This window comes from Homalodisca vitripennis, chromosome 7 (genome assembly GCF_021130785.1).
Source record: "Homalodisca vitripennis isolate AUS2020 chromosome 7, UT_GWSS_2.1, whole genome shotgun sequence".
Lineage (NCBI taxonomy): Eukaryota > Metazoa > Arthropoda > Insecta > Hemiptera > Cicadellidae > Homalodisca > Homalodisca vitripennis.
The window spans coordinates 87,338,125-87,361,880 of record NC_060213.1 but is presented as its reverse complement, the minus strand read 5'-3'; the positions used below and the strand labels follow the sequence as shown (position 1 = coordinate 87,361,880).

The window sequence follows — 23,756 nt, the reverse complement described above, 5'->3', positions numbered from 1 at the left end:
TTTCACTGGAAGCACTCAGTTTTAATGGAAAGATAAATTTAATAGACAGGCATGTAGTACAGAAATAGGTAATAGTACAAATCTGATCTTAATAAATGCATATTTTCAACAATTTGTCGCAGACAATTTTACCACTTACTCTTAAAATGATGTGAACACTTTGAGCTGATAGAAAAATAGCACTTATCAGATAAGTTACTTACTCTTGTAATGATTATGAGATACTTTGGTGTGGATGTTAAAGATTCTTTAACTTAAGGTTTACTTTTTATTTAACAACAGTTTGTTCTGATCTATCAAGTACTTCCATTTGTCATCAAACAAACTATCAAAAACCATTGGCAATTTCTCCAACATATCTGTTGTAATCATGCCACGCCCTTTGTCTTCAAAAGCATAACGGTTGCAAACTCTGGTGATTGTGCTTGCAGCCAATGCAGCGCAAAGTTGTGGTGCATCTTTTCCATCTTTTTGTTCAACTTGCGTTGCCCAGAAAGCAAAAGTCCCCAAACAACCGGACAGGATATCCCCTTGGCCCCCACACCTCCTTGGGGATCCCTTGGTCGTTTCATAGTTTAAAACAGTCTTTCCACGAATAATAATGTCCCGCTCTCCTTTAATCAATATTGTCACTCGAGGCCCTATTGCACTTGATAACTTTGGTCCCAGTGTGTCATAGTCCGTAACACTGTATTCTTCACCTTTGAAAAACGCCTCACAAAGAAATCTGAACTCATGAACATTTGGTGTGATATAAACATCATTAGAATAATCATTAAGCAATGTCGGGTTCTGAGCAAGAACAAAGAGGCCATCGGCATCAAGAACTAATGGAATATTCACATTTTTCAAAGTTGGTATCAGAGATTTTATTTTATTTATGATACTATGATCTCTTCCGAGTCCTGGCCCTATGACAGCACAGTGAAGCTTCTTCAACCAAACATCCTCTTCTTCTGCAGGCATGTCTACATCCAGGTAAGGGACCACCATCAGCTCAGAACTGTAGGATTTGATGGGCTGGGCAGCGGCCTGGACGCAGAAGACATAAATTAAATCGGCTCCTGTTCGTAAAGCACTGATACCAACAAAGTAGGGTGCTCCAGTGAAGACCTTGGAGCCTCCAAACACTCCGATTCTTCCCACTCTGACCCTTGTGTTTAGTGTAGGACAACTCTGGGATGAGAGGCTTGCATTGCTTGATCACTTCACTATTTACGACATTGCTGGCCATTGCTGATGCTGAATATAAAAGGCGGCAACCAAAGATATAGTAGCTACACAGCGTTGCACACCGTTTCATCAGTCATCGACCCCTAAACAAGACATTTAATATTAGATATTGCTAAACTAATACACTCTAGTTTTAGAGCTATGTTTCTGTTTCACAATAATGTTTGTTGTATTCTATTTCATTATTAAAATTTTGTAAAGAGGACAACAAACAAGAAAAACTAAAAACAGTTCGGATGCATATTAATTTCATCTTTAAAGTGAGACATCTGCAATATTCTACAAATAAAAGTAAGGGTGTAAAAGTATTTGAAGTTTAACATTGTTCTTATGAGGTAGAAATCAAAAATTGTTTCACTAATCAACTCTTATTAAAATAATATTATTTTATTTAGAAAAGTTTACTTGTTAAGAAAGGACCATTCCTTAATTATGTAACATTGAAATCTGGCTTTTCAGATTCCCCTCCTCCCATTATAACAGACTTGTAGCAGTAGCACTAAACCACCTCAATAATTACGTAACACTACCAAAAACACTCCACCCTGATTAATATTCTAAAAATTTTTATATAATGAAGTTAATTTTAAACTCCAAGTAAAACATTATTTATTGATATAAAACAGGCATTCCTTAAACTGTACAACATAGCTGAACCGTTTGCTGTTTCTTTTTGGGATGTACATTTTTCAATGTAAAATCAACCACTCAAACCATTTTCCCTGTCTAATTTTGTACATATTTTAACTAAAATCTAAATGCAACGATAATGTAAGATGACAATCACTATACAATTACATGGCACAGGACTCACTGCATTGTTAAGGTAACAATATATAGAGAGAAAAATCACAATTCTGTATAGCCAAATTTAATAGGACTATACAAACAGATTTGTTTGGCAGAAGAAAACATTTGTGTTGGTGCATTGCGTTTGCTGAGTTATGTGCACAATATGGTGAAGTTTTTATCTGCTTAACTTCAGCCTAACATCTGTCCTTTTATTTTAATTACTATATTTCTTACAGCTGATACTGTAACAGATATGAATTTTGCTCCACTTCTACAATAAACTTATCTGCATCAGTTTGTTTGTACTACGTTATTAGGAATAAACAACAACAATAACCTTCGTCTCTTGTAATGTTTTGGTTCATAGTTCGATCCAAATCCATGTGGGGTAGGAACTTTCTGCTAGAACTCAGCTCGTACATAGAATCAAGATATTCATATACAGATACACAGAATTACAGATCGCCGAATTTCTGCACTGTTTTGCATAAATTTCTTCTCTCCACTTATTAACCCATCTGTTGGTATGGAAATTTATGTTCGTATAGTAAGCACCATAAGGTAAAATCCAACTGAAGTCAACTTCTAGTCTATGTATGAGGTATAATTCTAATCCTCAAAAAAGTGGGATTGATGCAACGAGAGGTTTTGCAACAGTTTGAAAAAATTCTGAATTCCTCCTACAAAAAAGTGAAATAGCAATTGCCTGCATAGAAAAAATAACTTATACATCTATTAATATTTCTTTATGACTGATTTTTTTACAGAACCCTTTACTGATGCAAATTTTCTTTACTTTTGTGTTCAAATACGTTTTTAAGAATGTCATAAACATATTGAGTCACGTTAGATCACTTCTTATCCAAAATCTTGTTAGCCCATTCACAAAAGACCTACATAAGGAAAACCCAAGAACGAAATTGGTCAAAATTGACAAGAATGAACTGTTTTTCTTGTTTTAAAGCTGAATTCTTGTAAGTTATTTAAACTGTTCCCCTGCCTTCAACTGTGTTTTTACTATAGTTTAAGATGGGAAATAAAAGCAAAGCAGGGGGTATGTGAAAACGACCACAAGAGAAGCAGCTTCAAAAATTAGTGCTTTAAAAGAAATCGTTTTAAATAGCAGTTTTACTCATGTCTGTGTTCGGGTATTTTATAACATTTGTATAATATACTGTCATACAAATACATAATAGCACAAACTTTTAATATTAACAGATAAAATGGTGACCACCAGGGTCTGGAGATTATCATAGTTCCCATCTTCCAATTTTTTAAATTTTGCAGTTGTACTACAAAAAAATACTACTACATACAGAATATCTCTGGACCCTAACTCCTTTGGAGGTACTAGGACCTGCATTTTTAAAAGTTGTCCGATTTTGACAAAATTTGTTCTAAAATATGTGTTTTTAATATCTATTTGCTAGAAAACCCAAGAAAAATGTTTCATACACATACTTTCTGAGGAGAGAGGGAGGGTGTAAGAAAATTTTGCCAAACGACAGGACATGGGGTGTGGGAGTACAAGTACTTGTACTAGTTCTATTGCAATAAAAATTTAGAAATACGTTTACATAGAGGTTATTAAAATTCCCCTCTTTGGGAGGTACCATTACTCTTCTCCCACATTTTTAAAAGTTATCTCATTTTGACCAATGATTTCTTATACCCCAAAAAATGTTGTATTCTCCCAACTTACTTTTCATACATGAAAATCCCTGCTACACTATATGCAACGAGGTTGGAGTGCATGTATTCTGTACTAGTTTCATTAAAAGTACAAATATGTAAGCATGGAGGAGATGGAGGAGTATTTAAGTCCAGACTATCCATGATGTCTTTCTTAGAGGGGATAATGGGGTTGTCAGCATTAACGTGAAGAAAGGGGAGGGAATTTGACTGGAAAAATGGGTTTAATATCTACATTTGAGGGTAGTTTAATAGCTTTGCAATACTCTCACCCGTTTTTTTATAATTTTGTCACAGTCTCTGCCTCTATAGTGAAGTTTATTTATAATTTTTTTATATTATCTTATTTGCTACTGCACAACTACTTTAAGCATCTCAAAATTGATTTATTTTTCACATTTTCTAATAGGTTACATTTTGTTGCATAGTTGATTTCATTTCAAGAGACAAACAATATTCCCTCTCTATAGTGACATTTTTTGGTGCTAGTGAGTGATATTTTTCTGCATATTCTAATGATAGCCTATATACAAGTTTTATGTTGTAAGTGTAATTTAAAGTAAGCTCCTGTTATTGTGTCACAATAGACACAAATACTTTGAATTTTCTTTAGTTCACAATGGGATTTAAAATTTAGTGTATATTGAAATTTGGTGGCCATTGCCCAGTTTGTAGTTTCTAAGCTCTCTAAAGCAGCCCAGATTGTGATCAGATTATCTAGAATTTTTGGTATCAGTGGGGTTAACGGCTGGACAAGCCAGTCAAACTTTCAATATTATTAACTAATTGTTTACTGTAGATTTTGTAATTCATTTTATAAGTATTTTTCTGATAAAGAAACAACAAATAAGCTAATGTCAGGTGACTAATAAAGTAAAATATTTATCAATGGACTAACCCTCAAAACCTGGAGATGGTGGTGGGGGGGGGGGGCACCAATAAACTTCATGAGATAATCAATTAATATGAGCCTTTTTTTGCTCAATAAAAGTTATTTTCTTTATAATTGTTCATATGTTACGTCTTAATGGTTATTTTTTAGTTCGATTATTCCTTTTCAACCCAATGGAAGACGCCAATGAATAGAGTAATTAATTGCATTCTCAATTTATTTAGATAGTAATACAACTCAAATAGCATAATTAACTAACCGGGAATCCAATCAATAAATAAAACTTATATACCTATACATATATTAGTCTATACTTACAATTTTTACACAAAATATGTTGTTTTAAGTTACCAAAACAAAGCAGACTACAACATACCGCACGATCATCTAATGCAGATGCAGCCGACTACACTCGCAATCATCTTGTCATTCTTCTCTAGATGTAGCAAAGTGTATGGGTAAAAGGCATTGAACGAACTCATGCTGCCTCGTTGAACTATAAATCCAAAACTGTGGTTTTGAAAAATAGTGAATCACGTCATATATGACAATTGCAATACAATGAAATATAGTTATATTAATTTTTATTAAGAAATAATTTACTGATTTAATACTATTTTTGTGAATTATTATTTTATAATTCTAACCCCAATGGGAGTATTTTTTTTAATTAAAACATTTAAAGAACATGTGATCTTATATTAAAGACATTATTAAACAAATTGGTATGTAGTACATATATGTAATGGACATCTATTAGTTCTGTAGTGTAATATTATTTACTGTCTAAGATATGGCAGGCGTATAGAATCCTCGGGGAAGTTCTTGGCTGTTATAATGTGTATTCTAAGCTGAAGGTTGAAATTTTTCGTAGGGATCCTCCGGGCAATACTATCCCAAAAAGGAGGAAGACTGATGAAGGATTATCTTCCAGTAAATGCACAAGGAGGTTAAGTTTTTATGTTGCTTTATAAATGACCTAGCCTATTAAAAATATATTTCTTGATAAAGCTTAAACAATTAATAAATTCTTTGTACATTTTTAAGACGTCGAGCTGTAACATTTTAATTACATTTTAACATTTAAATCCACATTTAGGGCAGAGTATGATTAGCGGACCCGGTTATAATCGGTTACAATCATCAATACTTTATACATTGAATAACAGAACTATTTATTTCTGGTAAGTTTTAAACATTATGTAGTTTTCAGGCATAGGCTACCTATTCATATCTAGGCAAATAAAAAAAATATATACTCGGAAGTTTCCTGTTAACCTCGAGAACATTTCAAATATAACTACGTGAAGTACTTGTCTATTGCAATCTATTATTATTTTATTTTGACATAACTATTATAATCAGAAATAATATTAGATTTTGAGGAGAACAAAGGTGTTTTTGTATGTCCTAAATTCATCATATATAATAAGAAATTGTTCAGATGAATGTATTCTACAACTGCTTCTTAAACTAAATACCTTTTGCTTATTCAATGGTGCCTGCGTGGCTTGGTATCCACTTTAACACCATATGTTTGTGTGATATCAAAAGTTCAAACACTAGTGACAACACAATAGATTACTTTGATTTACAGATCTTTCGAAACTTTTCTGTACTTAGTACTAACTTGCGAATCTATGAAAATTACAGTCTGTAATCTTTAAATTGTTGATAGATTGAATTCATTCCTAATTATTGCTATAAATTCTTGTGTAACTGAAAATAAATATATTCATAAAGAACTTGACTGAGATATCATGGTGGGTACACATATAAAAGGCATCGCCTCATTTATTGTTTTACGACAATCAATGTATAACGCCAGACACGTCTTATTAATTTGAACTCAAATTATAATCTCCGCGGTACAAATTCCTTAACTCTTCCAAAACATTCAACAACATTATTTGAAAAACAAACCCTTTACTCTTGCATAAAATTTTTCAATAACTTGCCATCTGGGTTCAAGGAGGCCAACACTTCAATATCATTTAGGAGGAAGATAAAGTGCTTGTTATCTGAAAAGGAATATTATAGTACTAATTGTTTTCTAATTGATAAGGACCTTTAGCTATTTTAGAAACTAGGCTAGTTCATTTTCAATGTACACTGACGATTGTTATGCATGTAAATGTCTTCAACAATAAAAATAATTTGATTTGATTTGAACGAATTAGTTTATTTCCATCAATTTGCAATATATACAGGAACAGATTATACACGTAATAATTATTATCAATCTAAAGGAACAAATAAAGTAACTACACAAGTTTCTTATAATAAATTGTTATCTTATCTGTCTGAGGAAAGGTTGCTCTAAGGAAATGGGTTCATAGGCATTTATTTAACTCTCAACGGCAGAAGAGTATAAATTGTAATATTATGTACCTGTCTATAATATGTATATTCAATTCACCCTGCAAAAACCTATACCCAGTTTGTCTAGGTCATTTTCTGACTTGAGATGTATTTTATTCTTCACTCTATGACTGGCGACTACAGAACCGAAATACCAGCCGACAAAATAAAACTAATAATAAACAAACCAAACTGAACTGACAACTCAACTCAATTACTCAAGCCGGTTGGTTGATATGTTGGATAGAGTGGAAAGTTAAAATAGTCCCGTTATTAACTCTGTTACTAATACACTAATTTCGTTCCAATTTATAAATTATTACAATCGATTCTTGTTTAAAAGATGGAGGACAAAGTTGATGGAGTGACAATTTTTGTGTTAAGTTTTTATGGTCCGATTCTGACAGCAATATTAATTTTGTTTGTATTTTTGCTGTTTTATGTAATGAAGTTTCGATCATCATTGAAGAATGATTCTTTTACAGGCCAACATGTGGTGGTAAGCTAATTTAACTCACATTTAACTGTAGAGTATTGAGGCTCATGAATAAACAGTTAAATCACCTCAGAAGGATATATGGTTTAAGTGTATTAGGTTAGCCTAAGATTTTCTTTTATATGTTTTAAACCTCAGCTCTTGGCTATAAAAGGCTTATATAGGTCACTTTGGCTGTTATTCCTGTCTGATGAACTTCCCCAGGATTTGAACTCATGATCTCTCAATGAACGAGCCGTGACTATATCCACTAGTCTACGGAGGACTTAGCCTAGGCTTACTAACATGGTCACTGCAGGCTGCAGTTTAATAGGCTAAGTGTCCAACACTCGAGTGATTGATAATATCTCAATCGTCAATTAGAACGATTTAAATGCTGCCAGACATGTGTATTTACCCTCTTAAGAGTTGTAAAAGCCCAAACTTTGTATAAAGAAATTTGTATTACTGTATATAATCTAAAATGCATATTAACTTATCTTTGATCTATTATTGTTCCAATTCTGTTAATAAAAAAGTTAAATTATTATGTGTGTATGGTATTTGAGTATTAGCCGCTAGAGTTGGGAAATGCTGTTATTTTCAGTAACCTATTACAAAATAATGTGTTGAGGTATTATGTTCATGTAACCTGGATGTATTTTTTGTTGCCAGAAGTGCAGGGTGATGCTGAAAAAAAAACCAAATAGCAAGTTGCTTATTAAAGTTTGGCCTATTATAGTGGTTTGGTGCAAGAAAAGTCCAAACTTATGAAAAACACACTTTAGAAAAATTTTTAATAGTAGCCTAACTTTAGTTTTATGAATGTGTTAACAATCATGTACCATTTTAGTTTCAACAACTATGACTTTTTAATAAATTAATGTATTTTTGACAGCATCAATAGATGCAAGTCTAATGCAAGCACCAAGAGCCTTTTGTTTAGAACTACACCTAGATGTTTAACTATATCAGAATATTTTAGGGTAGGGTACAATAAACGGACCCGGCTTTTTATATCGAAGAATGTAACCATCGATACCTAATATTCGGATCTAAAATCCTAGACTATCAATCGCTATAAAAGTATTTATAGTCCTCAATAACAATCACGTGTTTTAAATTAAAATATGAATTTAATATTTACAGTGATGAAACAAATTATTATAACCAAAATTAGGAAAACTGAAGACGAAAATATTTGCTCCTCTCACAGTTACAGTTGTTTCGGTACTTTGGGATTATACCGACCACACCAGTATGAAGAACACAAAAATATAAATTTATAGAAACAAACATGATAGAACAAAAAAACAACTCTTTAATTACAAAATTACAAACTTACAAGCATTTCCAGCTATTGTGATCGGTATTGTTGTCGCTGTTATCTTATCTTTCTCGAGAATCCCGATTACGGCAGGCCGCGCGGCATCACATGATTTACACGGTACATAATTGCCTTTTCATTACAATTCAATTTATATTTCTGATCAGCCCCTCTAGAATTTGATATTTTACTGATAGGTACTATCTCGAGGGATGTTTTTCTTTCGTCGACACCAAAGGTGCTGCCGAAGCCCGCGCTGATGGCCAGAGGCACTCGCATTTTGGGTGGCGGAGTGTGATCAAGAATAAAAACAAGCTTTGAGTGTTTTTTCAATAAAGAGTTTAGTTTTAGTTTGGTAATGTTTGTTTTTATTGAATTTTTGTGTTTGGAGAAATGTAGAGCTAAAACACGGAAGTACAACAAAGCGACGCACCAGCTGAACGGGCGGCGAGACTCTGCAATCACGTTATCTACTAGACCGCTCGACTTTGACCTCTGTCTGAGGATGGGGAGGGGTTTGCGATGAGACAATTCCTGTTTTTATATTGACGAAATATTGTTCTACGCTAATCTAGTAATCAGTAGAAGCAAAATGTCAAATAACGATTCATGTCTGGGTGTGGTCGGTATAATCCCAAAGTACCGTTGTTTCTTTCCCACAGATTTCACATAATGGGTTTTTCGGTACGAGTCCAACATGTTGAAGCTACATAAAACATGTCTTATCATCTTTCAAAGCAATGTCGTGTAGTTTTCTAAAATTGACTGGCTACAATCACTTGACAGCCATTTGCTTTCCAGTGCTGCCTCTATGGATTCGTATGCTACTCTGTCAAAAGCTCCTTTAATGTCCATAAAGACATTGACTAGGGCTTCCTTTTCCTTCAAGGTATCTTCCACTACCTCCACTGTTTGACTTACTTTCAACATATTCATGTAGACTGAGTGGGTATGCCAGTAAGGTTTCATCTCATATGTATTTATTATTTTTTCCATAGTTTTCACCACCGAAGGAGGTTTGGCTGATAAGCCTGTACAAATTAGGTTGAGATAAGTCTCTACCTTTTTTCTGAACAAACACCACAAGTGCCTCCTCAGTTCTTTAGAATAAATCTAAAAGCATAACAGTTCCTAAACAGGGTTTTTAGGTTATTTAAAAGAATATCCAACCCCTCTTGTATAAGGGCCTCAGGTAAGACTCTGACTCCGTCCGCCCCCTGTGATTTGAAGGCCTTGAAGGATGTAATAGCCCATTTAATTCTTTCTGATGTGATGATCCCTTTTGGCTGTTGTCTGGACTTAGCAACCTTCTGACCAGTCCTCTCCTCTGCCATAGAATAGAAATTCTCAACCTGTGGCGAGATTCTACCCGGAAAATGCATCTACAGCATCAGTTCCAATGTCTCCTTACTCTCAGTTAGGCTGCCTATTTCCTTTAACAATAACCAAAGAAGGTTTGAGTTGTCAGTTTGGAGTATTATGAAGCCTAGCACTCTATAGTAAACAGTTAAGGTTTTTCAAAGGTTTCACCAGATTCTTTTGTTTTTCTTGATTTCTTTCTTAAATTAATCTTAGGCATTATAGTATAGAACCGTTCATCTGACCTTCTTACCCTTTTAAAGTGAGATTAATTTAGTTAGATGGCATGTCTTGCAGGAGGCCTCGAGCACTGCCTGACCATTGTTTTGTAAGATTAGACCTATAGGCGGGAGTAAAGATGAATGTGACATACAGGGTTTCTGAAGCTACTATTATTAGAAATAGATCCCTATCAGAAAAATGAGTTAATTAAACTGAAAAAGTTAGTTAAAGTGGTAGAAAATGTCATAATAAAAGGCCTGTAAGAAAAACTGCCCCCTCAGAAGCAATAGTTTAAAGAAAGATGTGCCTTGGTACACAAGGAGGCTAGAAACATTTAAAAACAAAACGAGTAAATTCTATATAGATATACCTAAAAATAGTTGTACATTCCTGTAACAGTTTTCAGATGTTATTTTAAGGTATAATTTAAATGCTTGCACATTGTCTCCTCACTAATGTTTATGATGTATGAGAGTTAGATCATGTGTGTTTGCAACATGGATGTAATGTTTTCAGGTTACAGGAGGTTCTAGTGGAATTGGGAAAAGTGTAGCTATTCAAGCAGCAGCAAGAGGTGCTAATGTTACCATAATTGCTCGAGATCCAAATAAGCTGAGATCTGCTAAAGAAGAGATTTCTCAGTCCTGTTCGTCATCTTTACAGCGAATTGTTACCATTTCATGTAAGTTTAAACAAATACAGTGGCAAACTCAAATAAAATATGAGTTCATTTTCATTGAATGTAAACTACTTAATGCCTGCCAGTTCACATGTTTATTGTATGTATTTACATATAAACTGAGATTCATGTAAAGTAAGTAAATACATAAAAGTAAACCATTAGATTTAAAGAATAGTGAGAGGAGGCATTACTCGCATTGGCAAAATGGCCCCTTTACATGCTTCTTTAAAAGAGAATGTAAATTACACAACCACTTTTAAGATATTTCCTACACACCAGGTAGGCAGAAAAATTTAATAACTTGTCAACTGATATCGCTAGGAACTGGCTCTTTTTCCTCTCTTGGGACAAGAAGCAGAGAAACCCTCTCCTTGTATTTAGCCCTAAAACGACCTTTGCACTGCTTCTGAAGTGACAGGATATTTAGGATGGGTGAGGTTGAGGGTAGAGGTTGCCTCCTATCAAGATCCACGAGGAAACATTTTTTGGCTCTATTCTCAGTCATGTCTTTTGGGAAGAAGGGGAGACCAGCTATGTACTAGCTCTCCAATCATAGCGGGCAGAGGTAACATGCCTTTATGTTTAAGCTAGTAACAGCCCTTAACACTTAGGTAACCCCACGACTAGACATATCAATCTACTCTTGCACTCCAATATCTCGACATTTTTGGCCAGTGCCGCTCCTGGACATCAATAGAGGTTGCCTAGATTTAAATGACACATCGGTTTTTGCAGTACCCAGTGTAGGTTTAACTGAGAGGTATAAACCAGCCAGAAGTGAACCCTCCTGGAGTCAGGAACCGGGTTATTCAAAACCAATGAGGTGATTGGAAGGAGAAGTTTGAACAACAGGGTGATCAGTCTTTTTGTAAGGCCTCAGGGTGTGATGTTCCATCATGAGTGGACAGATTGTTGGTCTTATAAAGAGCTGCATTCCTAACGCCTCATTGGAAACATCTTTTCATTTGTGGGGCAGAAGATTTAGCCCTTGGAATGAGAATATTGAAGGGAAAACTTATTACCATTTAAAAGTACCCTTCATAGCAGATCGCCAGTACTGGACCACTGTCCTTCATTAGTGGGCTCTTTATCATCAAGGGCTGATTCCACCATTTCAGAGCATGTTAACTTTCTTCTATGTTATGATACAAATTTATAAGTGCTAGAATATTTTTCATATTTTAATAATATATAAAGCCCTACAGTAATCTGTTTTAGGAGGATATACAAAGATGTAAACCTGTTGTAACTTTGAATTAGAAATTTCCTATAGAATAATTGTATAGCATTATTTATTTTACTAATTATTTTATTTACTTTACATATACTTAATTAACACCTTTTACTTTGTGACAGGAGAGTTTTAAGTGTTGGTTTACGTGAGTTTAAAATTTAGTTATTAAAACATAAGTAACCTGTATAAGTCCCAACTTCAAAATAATATTAAGCTATTTTTCTATCAATATATTTTTCTAAGTTTTAGTACTTATTTTATAAAGTGTTTTACAATTAAATTTGTATAATTTAAAATTTTATTTGATTTGTTTGTATAATGTGTAATAAAATAATTAGACATATATAGCCAAACCAGCGACACACATGGAGCCTCTCCCTAAAGCACGGGTCACACTAGGCTGATTGCAGCCGCGAATTAAAGGAAGCCGCTACTACCAGCTTGATGTGACCACAGAACCCGCAGCTGGTGCTACCAGCCGGCGAGTATTTGTCAGCGGCTGGCGAAGTTGGACATGTTCAACTTTTGGTCGCAGGTAGCGACAACTAACAGGTCACGTGATTCATTCGCATAAGCTGGCGCCAGCTTGCAGCGCAATCTGACCACCCCAGTAGCGTGTCAGCGGCGAGTAAACTACACGTGGTTTTGTGTGTTTACATCCTTTGTTTTGTTCATTGGGTTTAGCTACCTACTGCTGTTTCGTAGGTAACTGTTAATTTATAGTGTAAAAATGGCTGAGTTGAAGTGGTCGGGGAAACAGGTCATTGAATTTTTGAATTTATTTCAAAATTATCCGTGCTTGTGGGACGTTTCATCACAGGATTACATTAATAGGAATGTCAAAGAGACAGCCTACAATAAACTGTTGGAAAACGTAATGAATACTGGGATGCCTGCGACAGTTGAACTCTTGAAAAAGAAGATTAAGAGTTTACGCGACACCTACAGAAAAGAACTGAGTAAGATAAAAAAATCTATAAAAAGTGGTGCTGGTGCAAACGAGGTATACAAGCCAAAGCTTGTGTGGTATTCCAACAGCGCTGTTCGAGTAGTGTGTAGCCTATTGGGTGTATGTGAGTGCGAGTGATTGGGGACGTACGGGTCATTAGGTGGGGGGTAGGGGATGGGAGGGTTGCAACTGCCATAGTCTCTTCTCCCATGTAACAAAACAAATCTTTAGTATATTCTTTTAAATTATTAAAAACATAATCAATTAATAATTTTAGTTTCTGAATATTTATATATTTATTTTTACAGAAATTTTAATTATTTTTATAGAAATTCTTTTTAGTTTGTTGTAATTAAGCTACAATAAAATATTAGGCAACACTGAGGTACATTACAAGACTCATTCTCAAAACACAAGTTTTTACTTAGTTTGAGAATTAATTTCTAAGTTTTATTTTATAGAGTTTTACAGTAACGTAATTAGTTATTGTAGGTAGTATATTTTATTTCACCTAAGAAAATGTATGTAAACTAGATGTAAATGTTTTTTTGATGTAGAAATAAATACTTTTTTACTTTGACTTTGACACGGAAGCGCCTGTCTGAACTTGGTATTTTGTTTTTTAATCAACGGTTCAACTAATTCCAGCAATTCTTGGAATTTAGGAGCTGACATTCGTAAAACATTTCTGTATGTTTCTGGGTCCTCTTCTTGTAACTCTTGGAGAACTCTTGCAGATGCTCCTAATTCTTCTCTTCTCATAATCCAAGGTCTACTCCACTAACGTCTCTTCTTGCGGTTGAGCATTTTCTGACAAAGCTCCTTCACACACATCCTTAATAATTGCTTAATTACTCGTTTACGTGGACCCACAGATGACATGCTAGAACTAGAACCAGGCGAGTTAAAAGCGAAATGTGACCGGGTTGCCAGCCGCTGATAGCCAGCGGCTTACAATCAGCCTAGTGTGACCCACACTGACAGCTCACACCACCATTATCTGCAATATTGGAACCTTCAGAATAAAACATCAAACTGCATACCATAAAAAAATAAACTGTCTGTCAAGCCCCCTTCCACACAGGCTCACCAAATCACCATCTAAAAGAAAACGGAATTTCTTCAGTGTCTCACTCCAGATGGCAAAAAGTAGGATAAAAAAGAAGATAAACACACAGTGTAATAAAAAACAAGAATTATCACTACAACAGCAACTAAGAGAGAGAAAAAAGCAACCACAAATTTAAGGTTACAATATACCCTCCAATCACGACGACAAAACTTGAACCAACTGAAACGATTGGAAGATTTTTTTGAGAAAAGCATTAAAAATATCTGCTCAACACAAATGGCAGGGCTGAACAACACCTACTCTCAGGATGGAAGGTCTCTTTTGGTAACAAGCCCCAAGAAAAGAACCAGGGAAAAAACACCGAACCAAACCATAGCATAACAATCCTTCATCAAAATATTCAAGAAGTTTCCAACAAAGCCAACAGATTGATACATTTTATAGAGACTGTAATACATACACCAAGTATAGTAATTCTAAGTGAACATGGCCTCAAATTGAAAATGTAGAACTATTACCAGGGTACTGCCTTAAATCACATTTCAGCAGAAAACGCCATAGAAAAGGGGAAGTAGCAATATTTGTGGCTGAAAATCTTGCAGAGTATACAGAACCAATAGATATATCACAGCACTGTGAAGAACTTCTGTGTGAAATGTCGCTGATCCAAATAAAACGGAATAGGACACACCTTAATATCTTGGGTATATACAGACCACCAGACGCAAATATAGATGAAGCACTGAATAAACTCTCAAGCACTATTGACACTACCAAAATAGAAAATTCCCAAACACTTATTATGGGGGATATCAATATAGATATTTTCAAACCAAACAGGAAAATGATCAAACTAAATGAAATACTAGCATCTCACAACATACATAGATTGAGCCTACCACCTACAAGGATAACTATGCTATCAAGTACATCAATAGACTGTATTTGTACCAACATAATGGAAGAGAAAATCACAAGCAAAGTAATAGAAGCCGGACTTTCAGACCACACCGCACAAATTTGTACAATCCTCACAGAACTCCCTACTAAACAACCTATCAAGATGTGTAGGAGCTTGCAATTAGAAAACCTGGATGAACTGAAATTGCAGCTCTCTAGGGAAACATGGGAGGATGTAGTCAAAGCTCCCACCACAGAGGAATCATACAATGAGTTTAACTTCATCCTCACAAAAGCCTTGGACTCGGCATGCCCCTGGAAGAACAAGAGATCTAAAAGAAAATACAAGCCAATACACTTCTCAGACAAGGAAGCACTCAGACTAAAAGAAGACTATTTAACATCTCAAAGACGATATGAAGTGACAGGGAATGAAACCGATAAAGAAGAGGCAAATGTAAAAAAGAAAACCTATGATCAAAGACTCAAGCTATTTAGACAACAGGCATCCACTAAATACATAGAAAGGGCAGTAAACAAATCAAAGGCCACATAGGAAGTGATAAATAACGCTCGAAATAAAAAGAATAGCACTTCAGAGCTCAAACTCCAAATAAATGGAGAATTATCATCATGTCCCAAAAAAGTTGCTCACTGCTTTAACACATACTTCATAAACACAGCTGAAGAAACTCTAAGTAGAATCCCAGACTCTGAGAGAAAAGCATTTCAACCCATAGTCCATGAGCCAATAACAAAACTAAACGCCATCACATATACAGATAAATCAGAAGTCAAGGCAATCATCTCTGAATTAAAACCGAAAAACTCTGCTGGCATAGATGAGATCTCCTCTAAAAAAAATGCTGAAACACTGTGTGGACGAGCTTACCTTCTTCCTTGTCACTATCTTTAACAAATCTTTCAAAGAAGGAAAGTTTCCCTCAAGACTAAAAATCTCAAAAATCTATCCCAAGTTTAAACATGGTGAAAAGTTTGAAGTAAGCAATTATAGACCGATCTCGCTTATTTCAACTTTTTCTAAAGTCTGTGAAAAAATTGTGTTAAGGAGACTGCTCCAAAAACTACCTTCTCAGTGATTGTCAGTATGGTTTCACTACAGGGAAATCTACAACCACAGCGATGATAAAGCTAACTGAAACCATTGTTGACAACTTGGAGGCAGGTAGTTTCTCAACAGCAATTCTACTCGACCTAAGTAAGGCGTTTGATTGCCTCAGTCATGAACTCATCATTAAAAGACTAACACACATAGGAGTAAGCGAAACTGCTAACAAATGGTTTCAAAGTTACCTCAAGGACTGACAACAGCTAATAGAACTGAAGCACACACACAGAGGAAATACGATCGAAACCTCTCCCAGTTCAAAGAGGAGTGCCTCAAGGGTCGGTACTAGGACCAGCACTTTTGATCTTGTATGTTAACGACATGCCACAGTGCCTAGGTGATTTCTGCTCCCCTTTAATGTATGCTAATGATACAACGCTTCTGTTGAATGGACAATCACCAGACGACCTAGCAGAGTCATGCTATGTTGCTCTAAACATGGCATACCAGTACTGCAATGGAAATGACTTGGTTGCAAACCCAAACAAAACCAGCCAGATAGCATTTGGAAGACAAGCATCTGAAGTCAAAGTTATACCAGAAGTACAAATGGAAACAAGTGTTAAGTTCCTGGGACTGACAATTGATGAGAATATGACCTGGCCACCACATATAGATTCCCTCTGCAAAAAACTTAACACCAGTATGTTTATGATCAAACAAATAAAATCCCTTAGCAACACTAAAACAGCTAGAACTGCCTACTTCTCTTTTTTTGAAAGCCAGCTGAGATATGGCCTTGCGGTGTGGGGTGGCACATCAGCCACAAATCTAAAAAGAATTCTGATCATCCAGAAGAAAGCAGTCAGAGTCCTGGCAGACCTACAACATATGGGAAGTTGTAGAGATGCTTCCATTAATCTAAAAATTATGACAGTTGTTTCCCTGTACATATTACTGTATATTATTATATTGTGTTACATGTCGATGGAGAATACCTGCCAAGAAATAGAAACATTCACAGTTACAATACCAGAAATGGCGCACTGTACAACCTCCCAGCACACCACATGAAGCTGTATGAATCTAAACCATCGTACATCGGCAGGAAATTCTTCAATAGGCTACCACAAGAACTGCAACACAAGGGAAGCTCCTCACTGAAAGCAGCGTTGAAGAAATGGCTATTGGACAGACCTTTTTATTCTCTCGAGGAATTCCTACAAGGAAAATTCCAGAACTGACCCAGCCACCTCACAATAAAAGGCTATTGTAATTGTTTAAAACAATGACACCATTTGTAATCTTGATTCTGATTCTGATATATGTAATAATTTTTTTTACTACCAATGGAAGTCTGTGTTTTTGTATTTAATTTTTTTCTAAGTTTTAGAATAGTATATTTTATTTTATTCTTACTTACTTGCAGGATCTGATTTGCCATTTAGTTCTCCACCATTTGACTAATTTACACTTTTGTGTACTTCTATATATCCATATCAGATTTTACTGTTGTTAAAAAGTTTAAATGAAAACAATGAAAATGAAATGAAAAAAGTTTAAAATAAAAAACGTATTACTAGTGTAAAAATATACCTCAAAACAGTTTTAAAATCTGTTCAAAGATCAGACAGTATAAGTAGATATCAGAGGAAAAGTAAATGGCCAGTTAAATACAGTTAAAGAATATTTTTCACATTTTTCAGTCATAATTTTAACTTGTTATTGTTTTGAACTTACCTGTAGAAGAATATATATATAGATTCTGAATGTTCACCTAGTTTCTGTTATACTTCAATTGTGTTTAGTGGATGTAACCAGTGATGCTGAGCTGGTGGCAAAATCTCTCGCGGAAGTGGAAGAAGCATCAGGACCAATCTACATGCTGATCAATTGTGCGGGACAAGCTGTGTGTGGAAAAATCGAAGACACTCCTATAAATGACTTTAAAGTAAGCCCTAAAAATAAGTCTTGATAATTAACAGAATAAGATGAAGCTTTCAAATGTTTAGGTTGTGACGACTCTGACTAGTAGTGCATGCAGCATTAGTTAATATACGATGGGAAGTACCAGTGTTATAAGTGGTCTGTCCAGTAAATAAGTGAAATGAATCCATAGAAACTTCATTTAGCAAAATTTAGTCTACGTTGATATTGTCCCCTTCAGAGAATTCTCCATTTGTTGCTATGCCCTTATTCCATCTTCTTCATTGAGTGGTCTAAGGCTAAACAAATGGCAGTGAAATTACGTTTCCGAGAAAATTTTTCTGTTAAGACTTAACACAGTGGTCTGTTTTGCTATTATTGTTGTAAATAATAGCAAAACAGAAAATATAATTTTTTTCATTGGAAAATGCTATTTGAAAATGTTTTAAGCCTCTAACACTAATAGGAATCTTCTTAGATAGTAGATTAAGCTGGGAAAGCCTTGTAGAAAGTCTTTGTAAGAACATTTCTGCCGGCAGAGGTCACATTGTCATGATCGTTTAACAAGTCAGTATACCCATCATGAGATCATGATGGGCCTCAAATCTTGTTTGTCATGATCTTCTAACAACTCTGTATACCTTGTGTTTCAGTACATGATGGACCTGAACTACTATGGCACTGTGTACCCGACTAGAGCAGTTCTGCCAGGAATGAAGGCACGAGGCAAAGGTCACATTGTTATAACTTCGTCTCAAGCTGGTATGCTCGGGATTTATGGTCTTGCAGCTTATAGTGCTTCCAAGTATGCTCTGAGAGGATTTGCTGAGTCGTTAGATATGGAGGTTTGTCATGATTGATATCTTTATAACCACATAAATAATCATGGTTTGGGTCATTGGCTACTAAGTGGTTATTTATTTTTAAGCTAACCCTTTTGGGACTGAAAGAAAAAAATACCACATCCATACCACATCCACACTACTTTTTTGGGATATGTCCCAAAACTGCACAGGACAATTATCAAAAGCAAGTTTTTGTAATAAAATCATAACTACAAGTCCATTAAAGATAGGAAGCTAGTTTTAGTACCGAAACTTTTATTAATGTATTGTCTTCATTAACACATAATTGGTAACCCTTTCAAAACATCTAAAAATATTAACTAATTAAAAATTTGTTTTAGATTTGTAGTAAAGTTTAGTGTGAAGGCAAACTAAGCATACTTTACAATGGAAATTATTTTCATTTTACTCAGTATATTATATTGAACAAGAGTGCCAAATTTATGAAAATGTAATAAAAAGTAAAAATGGTTGTTATATTTTTTAATGACAAGTACTGTATATACATATACACACAGAATGTTTCAAAGTTACGTACATGATTAATCTTGCTAAAAAAAAAGAAAAAATGTCCTATAAACACATTTCATAAAATGCTTTGTTTTTGGTCTGTATGCCTGTTTGTTTTTTATGTAAAAACTCATTACCCAAGTGTTCCTTAACCTACAGTGTTGCAATTTTGCATGGCTATTTGTCTATTTCAAATGTAACACTTGTAAAAGATGAATAAAAGATCTTAATTAGTTTCAAAATGGTGGCCAGTTAAAAATGTTGATGCTAAATTTCATGGAAATCATAGTAGATATGACAAAATAATAACGTACATAAAAAAAATCTTTTTAAGTGATGAAACATTTGACACATCAATTCATAATTCATAAATAATTAAAAAAAAATTACTTAGTCTTCCAGACACATAATTAATATGATCAGCCCAAGACAGCTTACAATTCAAATACATACCCAACAGCTTTACACTTTGACAAAAATCGGTATTACAAGCGGAAATGGTATTATTATTTAACTGTACATTTTTAGGAAATATTAATTATTATATATAAAAGTAAAGTTACTATGTAGCTTTTAGTATAAATTTAATACCCAACTTAGTTGTCTTTTGTAAGAAATATGCTTCTCTAATCTTTGGTTTATATTTTATTATTATTATAGGAACCAAGACAGAATCGACTATAGAATAAAAAAATACTGAAAATGAATTAGATTAAAATCACCATAAAAATACACTTTTAAATGTATTTTCTTGATCATGGCTAGAACGCAAACCCATTGACGTCGGAATGTGAGTCAACAATTCACTTGAATCAGAAGTGCTCATACAGGTGCAAAACGTATTAAATTGTTGCTAGCATTGCAGATAAAGAAGACAAAGTTGTCTAAACTTTACTGTATATTTAAAGATTGATATGGTCTCGTATCTTAGTTGTCTTTTGACAGAAGTAGACTGTTCAAAGCTGTGTATTTATAAATATTTTCTTGATTGGAAGGAAAAAAGGCAAAATCATTGTGGAACAAAAATACTAAGACTGGAGTAAATTACAATGGTCATAAATATAAATTTTTTAACATAATGTTTTCTTGATCCTGGCAAGAAGGCGAACTCAACATTGGCGTCAGAAATATAATTCATTCGAACTAGAAGTGCAAAACCTACGAAATTGCATGTGAATCCATTGATAACTGCTAGCTTAAGTATATTTTCAAAATAAAAATTTTGTTTTTAATCTTTAAAAATCATTTTTTAGCATTTTATCAAACATTTTATATCATTGTTTCTTTTTATATTAAGATTTGTTTTAATTTTTGTTAATCATTATTTTGTGAATTAGTGTTATTGTATTAAATATTTATCCTGATATTCTACTCAGCCATACATTAAAAAATAAATAAATGTGTTTGAACACTTGTTATGACTCTTAACACTGAAAGTTGTGAATTGTATTGTACTGTACTGTACTGAAAAGTAATTAATATAGATTTATGCTAAAATTTAAATAAATGAAATTAATTGTTTGACTTTGTTTCACAAAATGTTCATTCATTTGAACTAATTGATTGGTTTTATCATGTCTAAAATGACGATTAGTGATCAAATTGAGAGTTAATGACATACAACATAGGTACATATGTATGATATTGAGTTGGATTATTCAATTATTTTGTTTGAAATCAATCAAAGGTACGTCCATATGGTCTGCGAGTGACGGTTTGCCTGCCTCCTGACACTGACACACCAGGGTTCGAAATAGAAGAGAAGAATAAGCCGATGGAAACCCGCCTCATCTCCCAAACTTCAGGTCTCCTATCACCGGAAGTCGTGGCTTCACAGCTACTTAGCGATGCAGTTGTAAGTGGTTTTATTGATCTCTTATGTAGAGTATTTATCTTTTTTTACATACGTTGATGAAAAAATCTTTTTCAGCATAATACAAAGTTTTACCTCTTATTTTTTTGTTTAAATTCTTTTGGGTAATATTTTTTACGAGACACAATTATAAGAATATAAGGAAACAATTAAAAAAGAATAACTATTATTTATTACAATGAAGTTTTTGTATCAAAAAGTTAATATTATGTTCTAAAATTAAAAACTTAAATACTGATATGACCAATGTAATTCGTTTGTATAATACATGTAATAAAAATGATATTTTAATACCTAGCCATAGGCTAAAGTCTTTTACTAAAAAACCAACATACATTGGATCCAAATTTCTTAAATCCATTCCACTTACTATCAAACAAGAAACAGAACATAAAATATTTAAAAGAAAGCTTAAAGCATACTTGTTGGACAAGGCTTTATATATTCATTAGACGAATACTTTGATTTGCAAATCAGGTAGTTTTATTTTAGTTTTATTTTAGTTTTATTATACTCTTATTATACAGGGTGATTCATGAAGTTCTCCCCCCACTTCTACAGCACATTGTACTAGTAAAAATAATGAAAAAATGTTATATAAACATAGGTCCGAAAACGCTTCGTTAGCAAGTTACAGCTAGCGAAAGATTTCGCCTGAATTCCTGGGTAAAGAGTAGAATAAAGCCATACTGAACTTTTGGAAAGGTTAATTAAGTAAGAAATATCATGGATTCTTATGTATTTTTACCTGATAAAGCTAATAAAATAGGTTTCAGAACTGTACCTGTAGTAGTTTTTGAGGGATTCAGGGTTAAATGCAAAAAATTGGGGCACGAAACAATGTTTTTTTAAGTTTGATGTACAATAACTTTGTTAAATTGGTAATAAATACATAAAATCAACAAACATTAATTGTAGAGAATTTAATTCTGAGAAAATTGATATAATCAAAGTCTAAAATAAAACAGAAATAAGTACCAAAAAATCGATTTTATTCAGTATAATACATTACTAGTTTTAAGCAAAATTAATCAGGTTGGGCCAACCGTACGCACCTTTTTTATAATAGATGTTCGAAAATGAGGCCATCACTATCAATACATTTTGCAGCACGTTTGTGTATTGCTTTTGTTGCGTTTCTTAATTTTTCAGGACTTCCCTGTATCTGCACAGCCGAATCCATAATACGGGCAATTAATTCATCACGAGAATTCACTTTTGTCTTGTATACAATGTCTTTCATCCATCCCCAGACGCAATAATCCAATGGAGATAGATCTGGTGATCTTGGTGGCCAAGGGTGAGGCCCTCCATGACCAATCCAGTGTCCAGGAAATTGATGATTTAAGTAAGCAGAAACGGCACGTGAAAAGTGGGGAGGTGCTCCGTCATGCTGGAAGTACAAATTTTGTCTGAGATGTAAAGGAACATTCTCTAACAGCTGCGGCAACTCTTCTTGAAGGAAATGCAAATAGAACTCAGCATTTAGGCGTCCAGGTAATATGAAAGGTCCAATCAGCCGATTGTGCAAAAGGCCACACCAGACATTGACGCTAAATCGGTGTTGAAAGTTCTGTTCCACTACCTCATGTGGATTTTCTTCTGCCCATGAGTTTTCATTGTGCAAGTTATTGACACCATCCCGAGTGAATTGTGCCTCATCCGTTAACAAAATACTCTTGTAGAGTTGATTATTAATATTCAAAAAGTTGCAAAACTCCAAGCGAAGCGGACCATCCCCTAGCTGTAGATGTTTAACCTTTTGTTTATGAAACGGATAAAATTTGTTTCGATTAAGTGACCTCCACACCGTTGACTGCGAAACTCCTATCCGCCTAGAAATACGTCGTGTACTTACACCTGGACTGCGATGAACAGTATTAATAACAATATCATCATCAAGTTATTAATGACAGCTCGTTCATAATTGGTTCTAGTACTTGGTAGTGATCCTGTTTCCCGAAGAGTACGAAAAGTTCCTGAAATTGTTTTGGTATCTGGAATCCTCCAATTAGGGTAACGTAGTTCATATTCTTCTACAGCAGCTCTAGCATTACCATTACAGTAACCCAAAATAAAAACCATATCAGCGTATTCCTCTGATGTAAATAAGTAAGGCATTTTTTCGCTGAATAAACAATTGAATTATAACTCACAGAAAAATTGCATTTAATAACACGATTCACAGAACTCGATCTCCTGCTGTAGCTTGCAAAACACAACTAATACACAGTTCTAACGTAACAGTACAGAATACCATTGTTGATCAGCTGTTATTCGTGCGTTACCAACTTAGAAATTAATAAAACAAAAAACTGCATTTCGATGATTAGTAAACAATAA

At 34.2% G+C, this 23,756-nt stretch overlaps 2 protein-coding genes across 2 annotated transcripts in view; one reads left to right on the top strand and one right to left on the bottom strand.

Annotated features, from left to right (window-relative positions):
• On the bottom strand, positions 1–5,019 carry LOC124366021 (ATP-dependent (S)-NAD(P)H-hydrate dehydratase-like). Its single transcript, XM_046822223.1, is given in 3 exon segments — positions 1–1,143; positions 1,145–1,316; positions 4,928–5,019. Coding segments are annotated over 2 exon segments (1,041 nt in total). The 5' UTR covers positions 1,304–1,316; positions 4,928–5,019; the 3' UTR covers positions 1–261.
• Positions 5,020–7,131: 2,112 nt separating this feature from the next.
• Positions 7,132–23,756, top strand: part of LOC124366022 (3-ketodihydrosphingosine reductase-like) — a 29,549-nt gene continuing 12,924 nt past the window's right edge. The window contains exons 1-5 of the mRNA XM_046822224.1: positions 7,132–7,469; positions 10,870–11,035; positions 18,068–18,210; positions 18,839–19,030; positions 21,228–21,395. Coding sequence (XP_046678180.1) covers positions 7,314–7,469; positions 10,870–11,035; positions 18,068–18,210; positions 18,839–19,030; positions 21,228–21,395 — 825 coding nt within the window. The 5' untranslated portion in view covers positions 7,132–7,313. The remainder of the gene's footprint in view (positions 7,470–10,869; positions 11,036–18,067; positions 18,211–18,838; positions 19,031–21,227; positions 21,396–23,756) is intronic.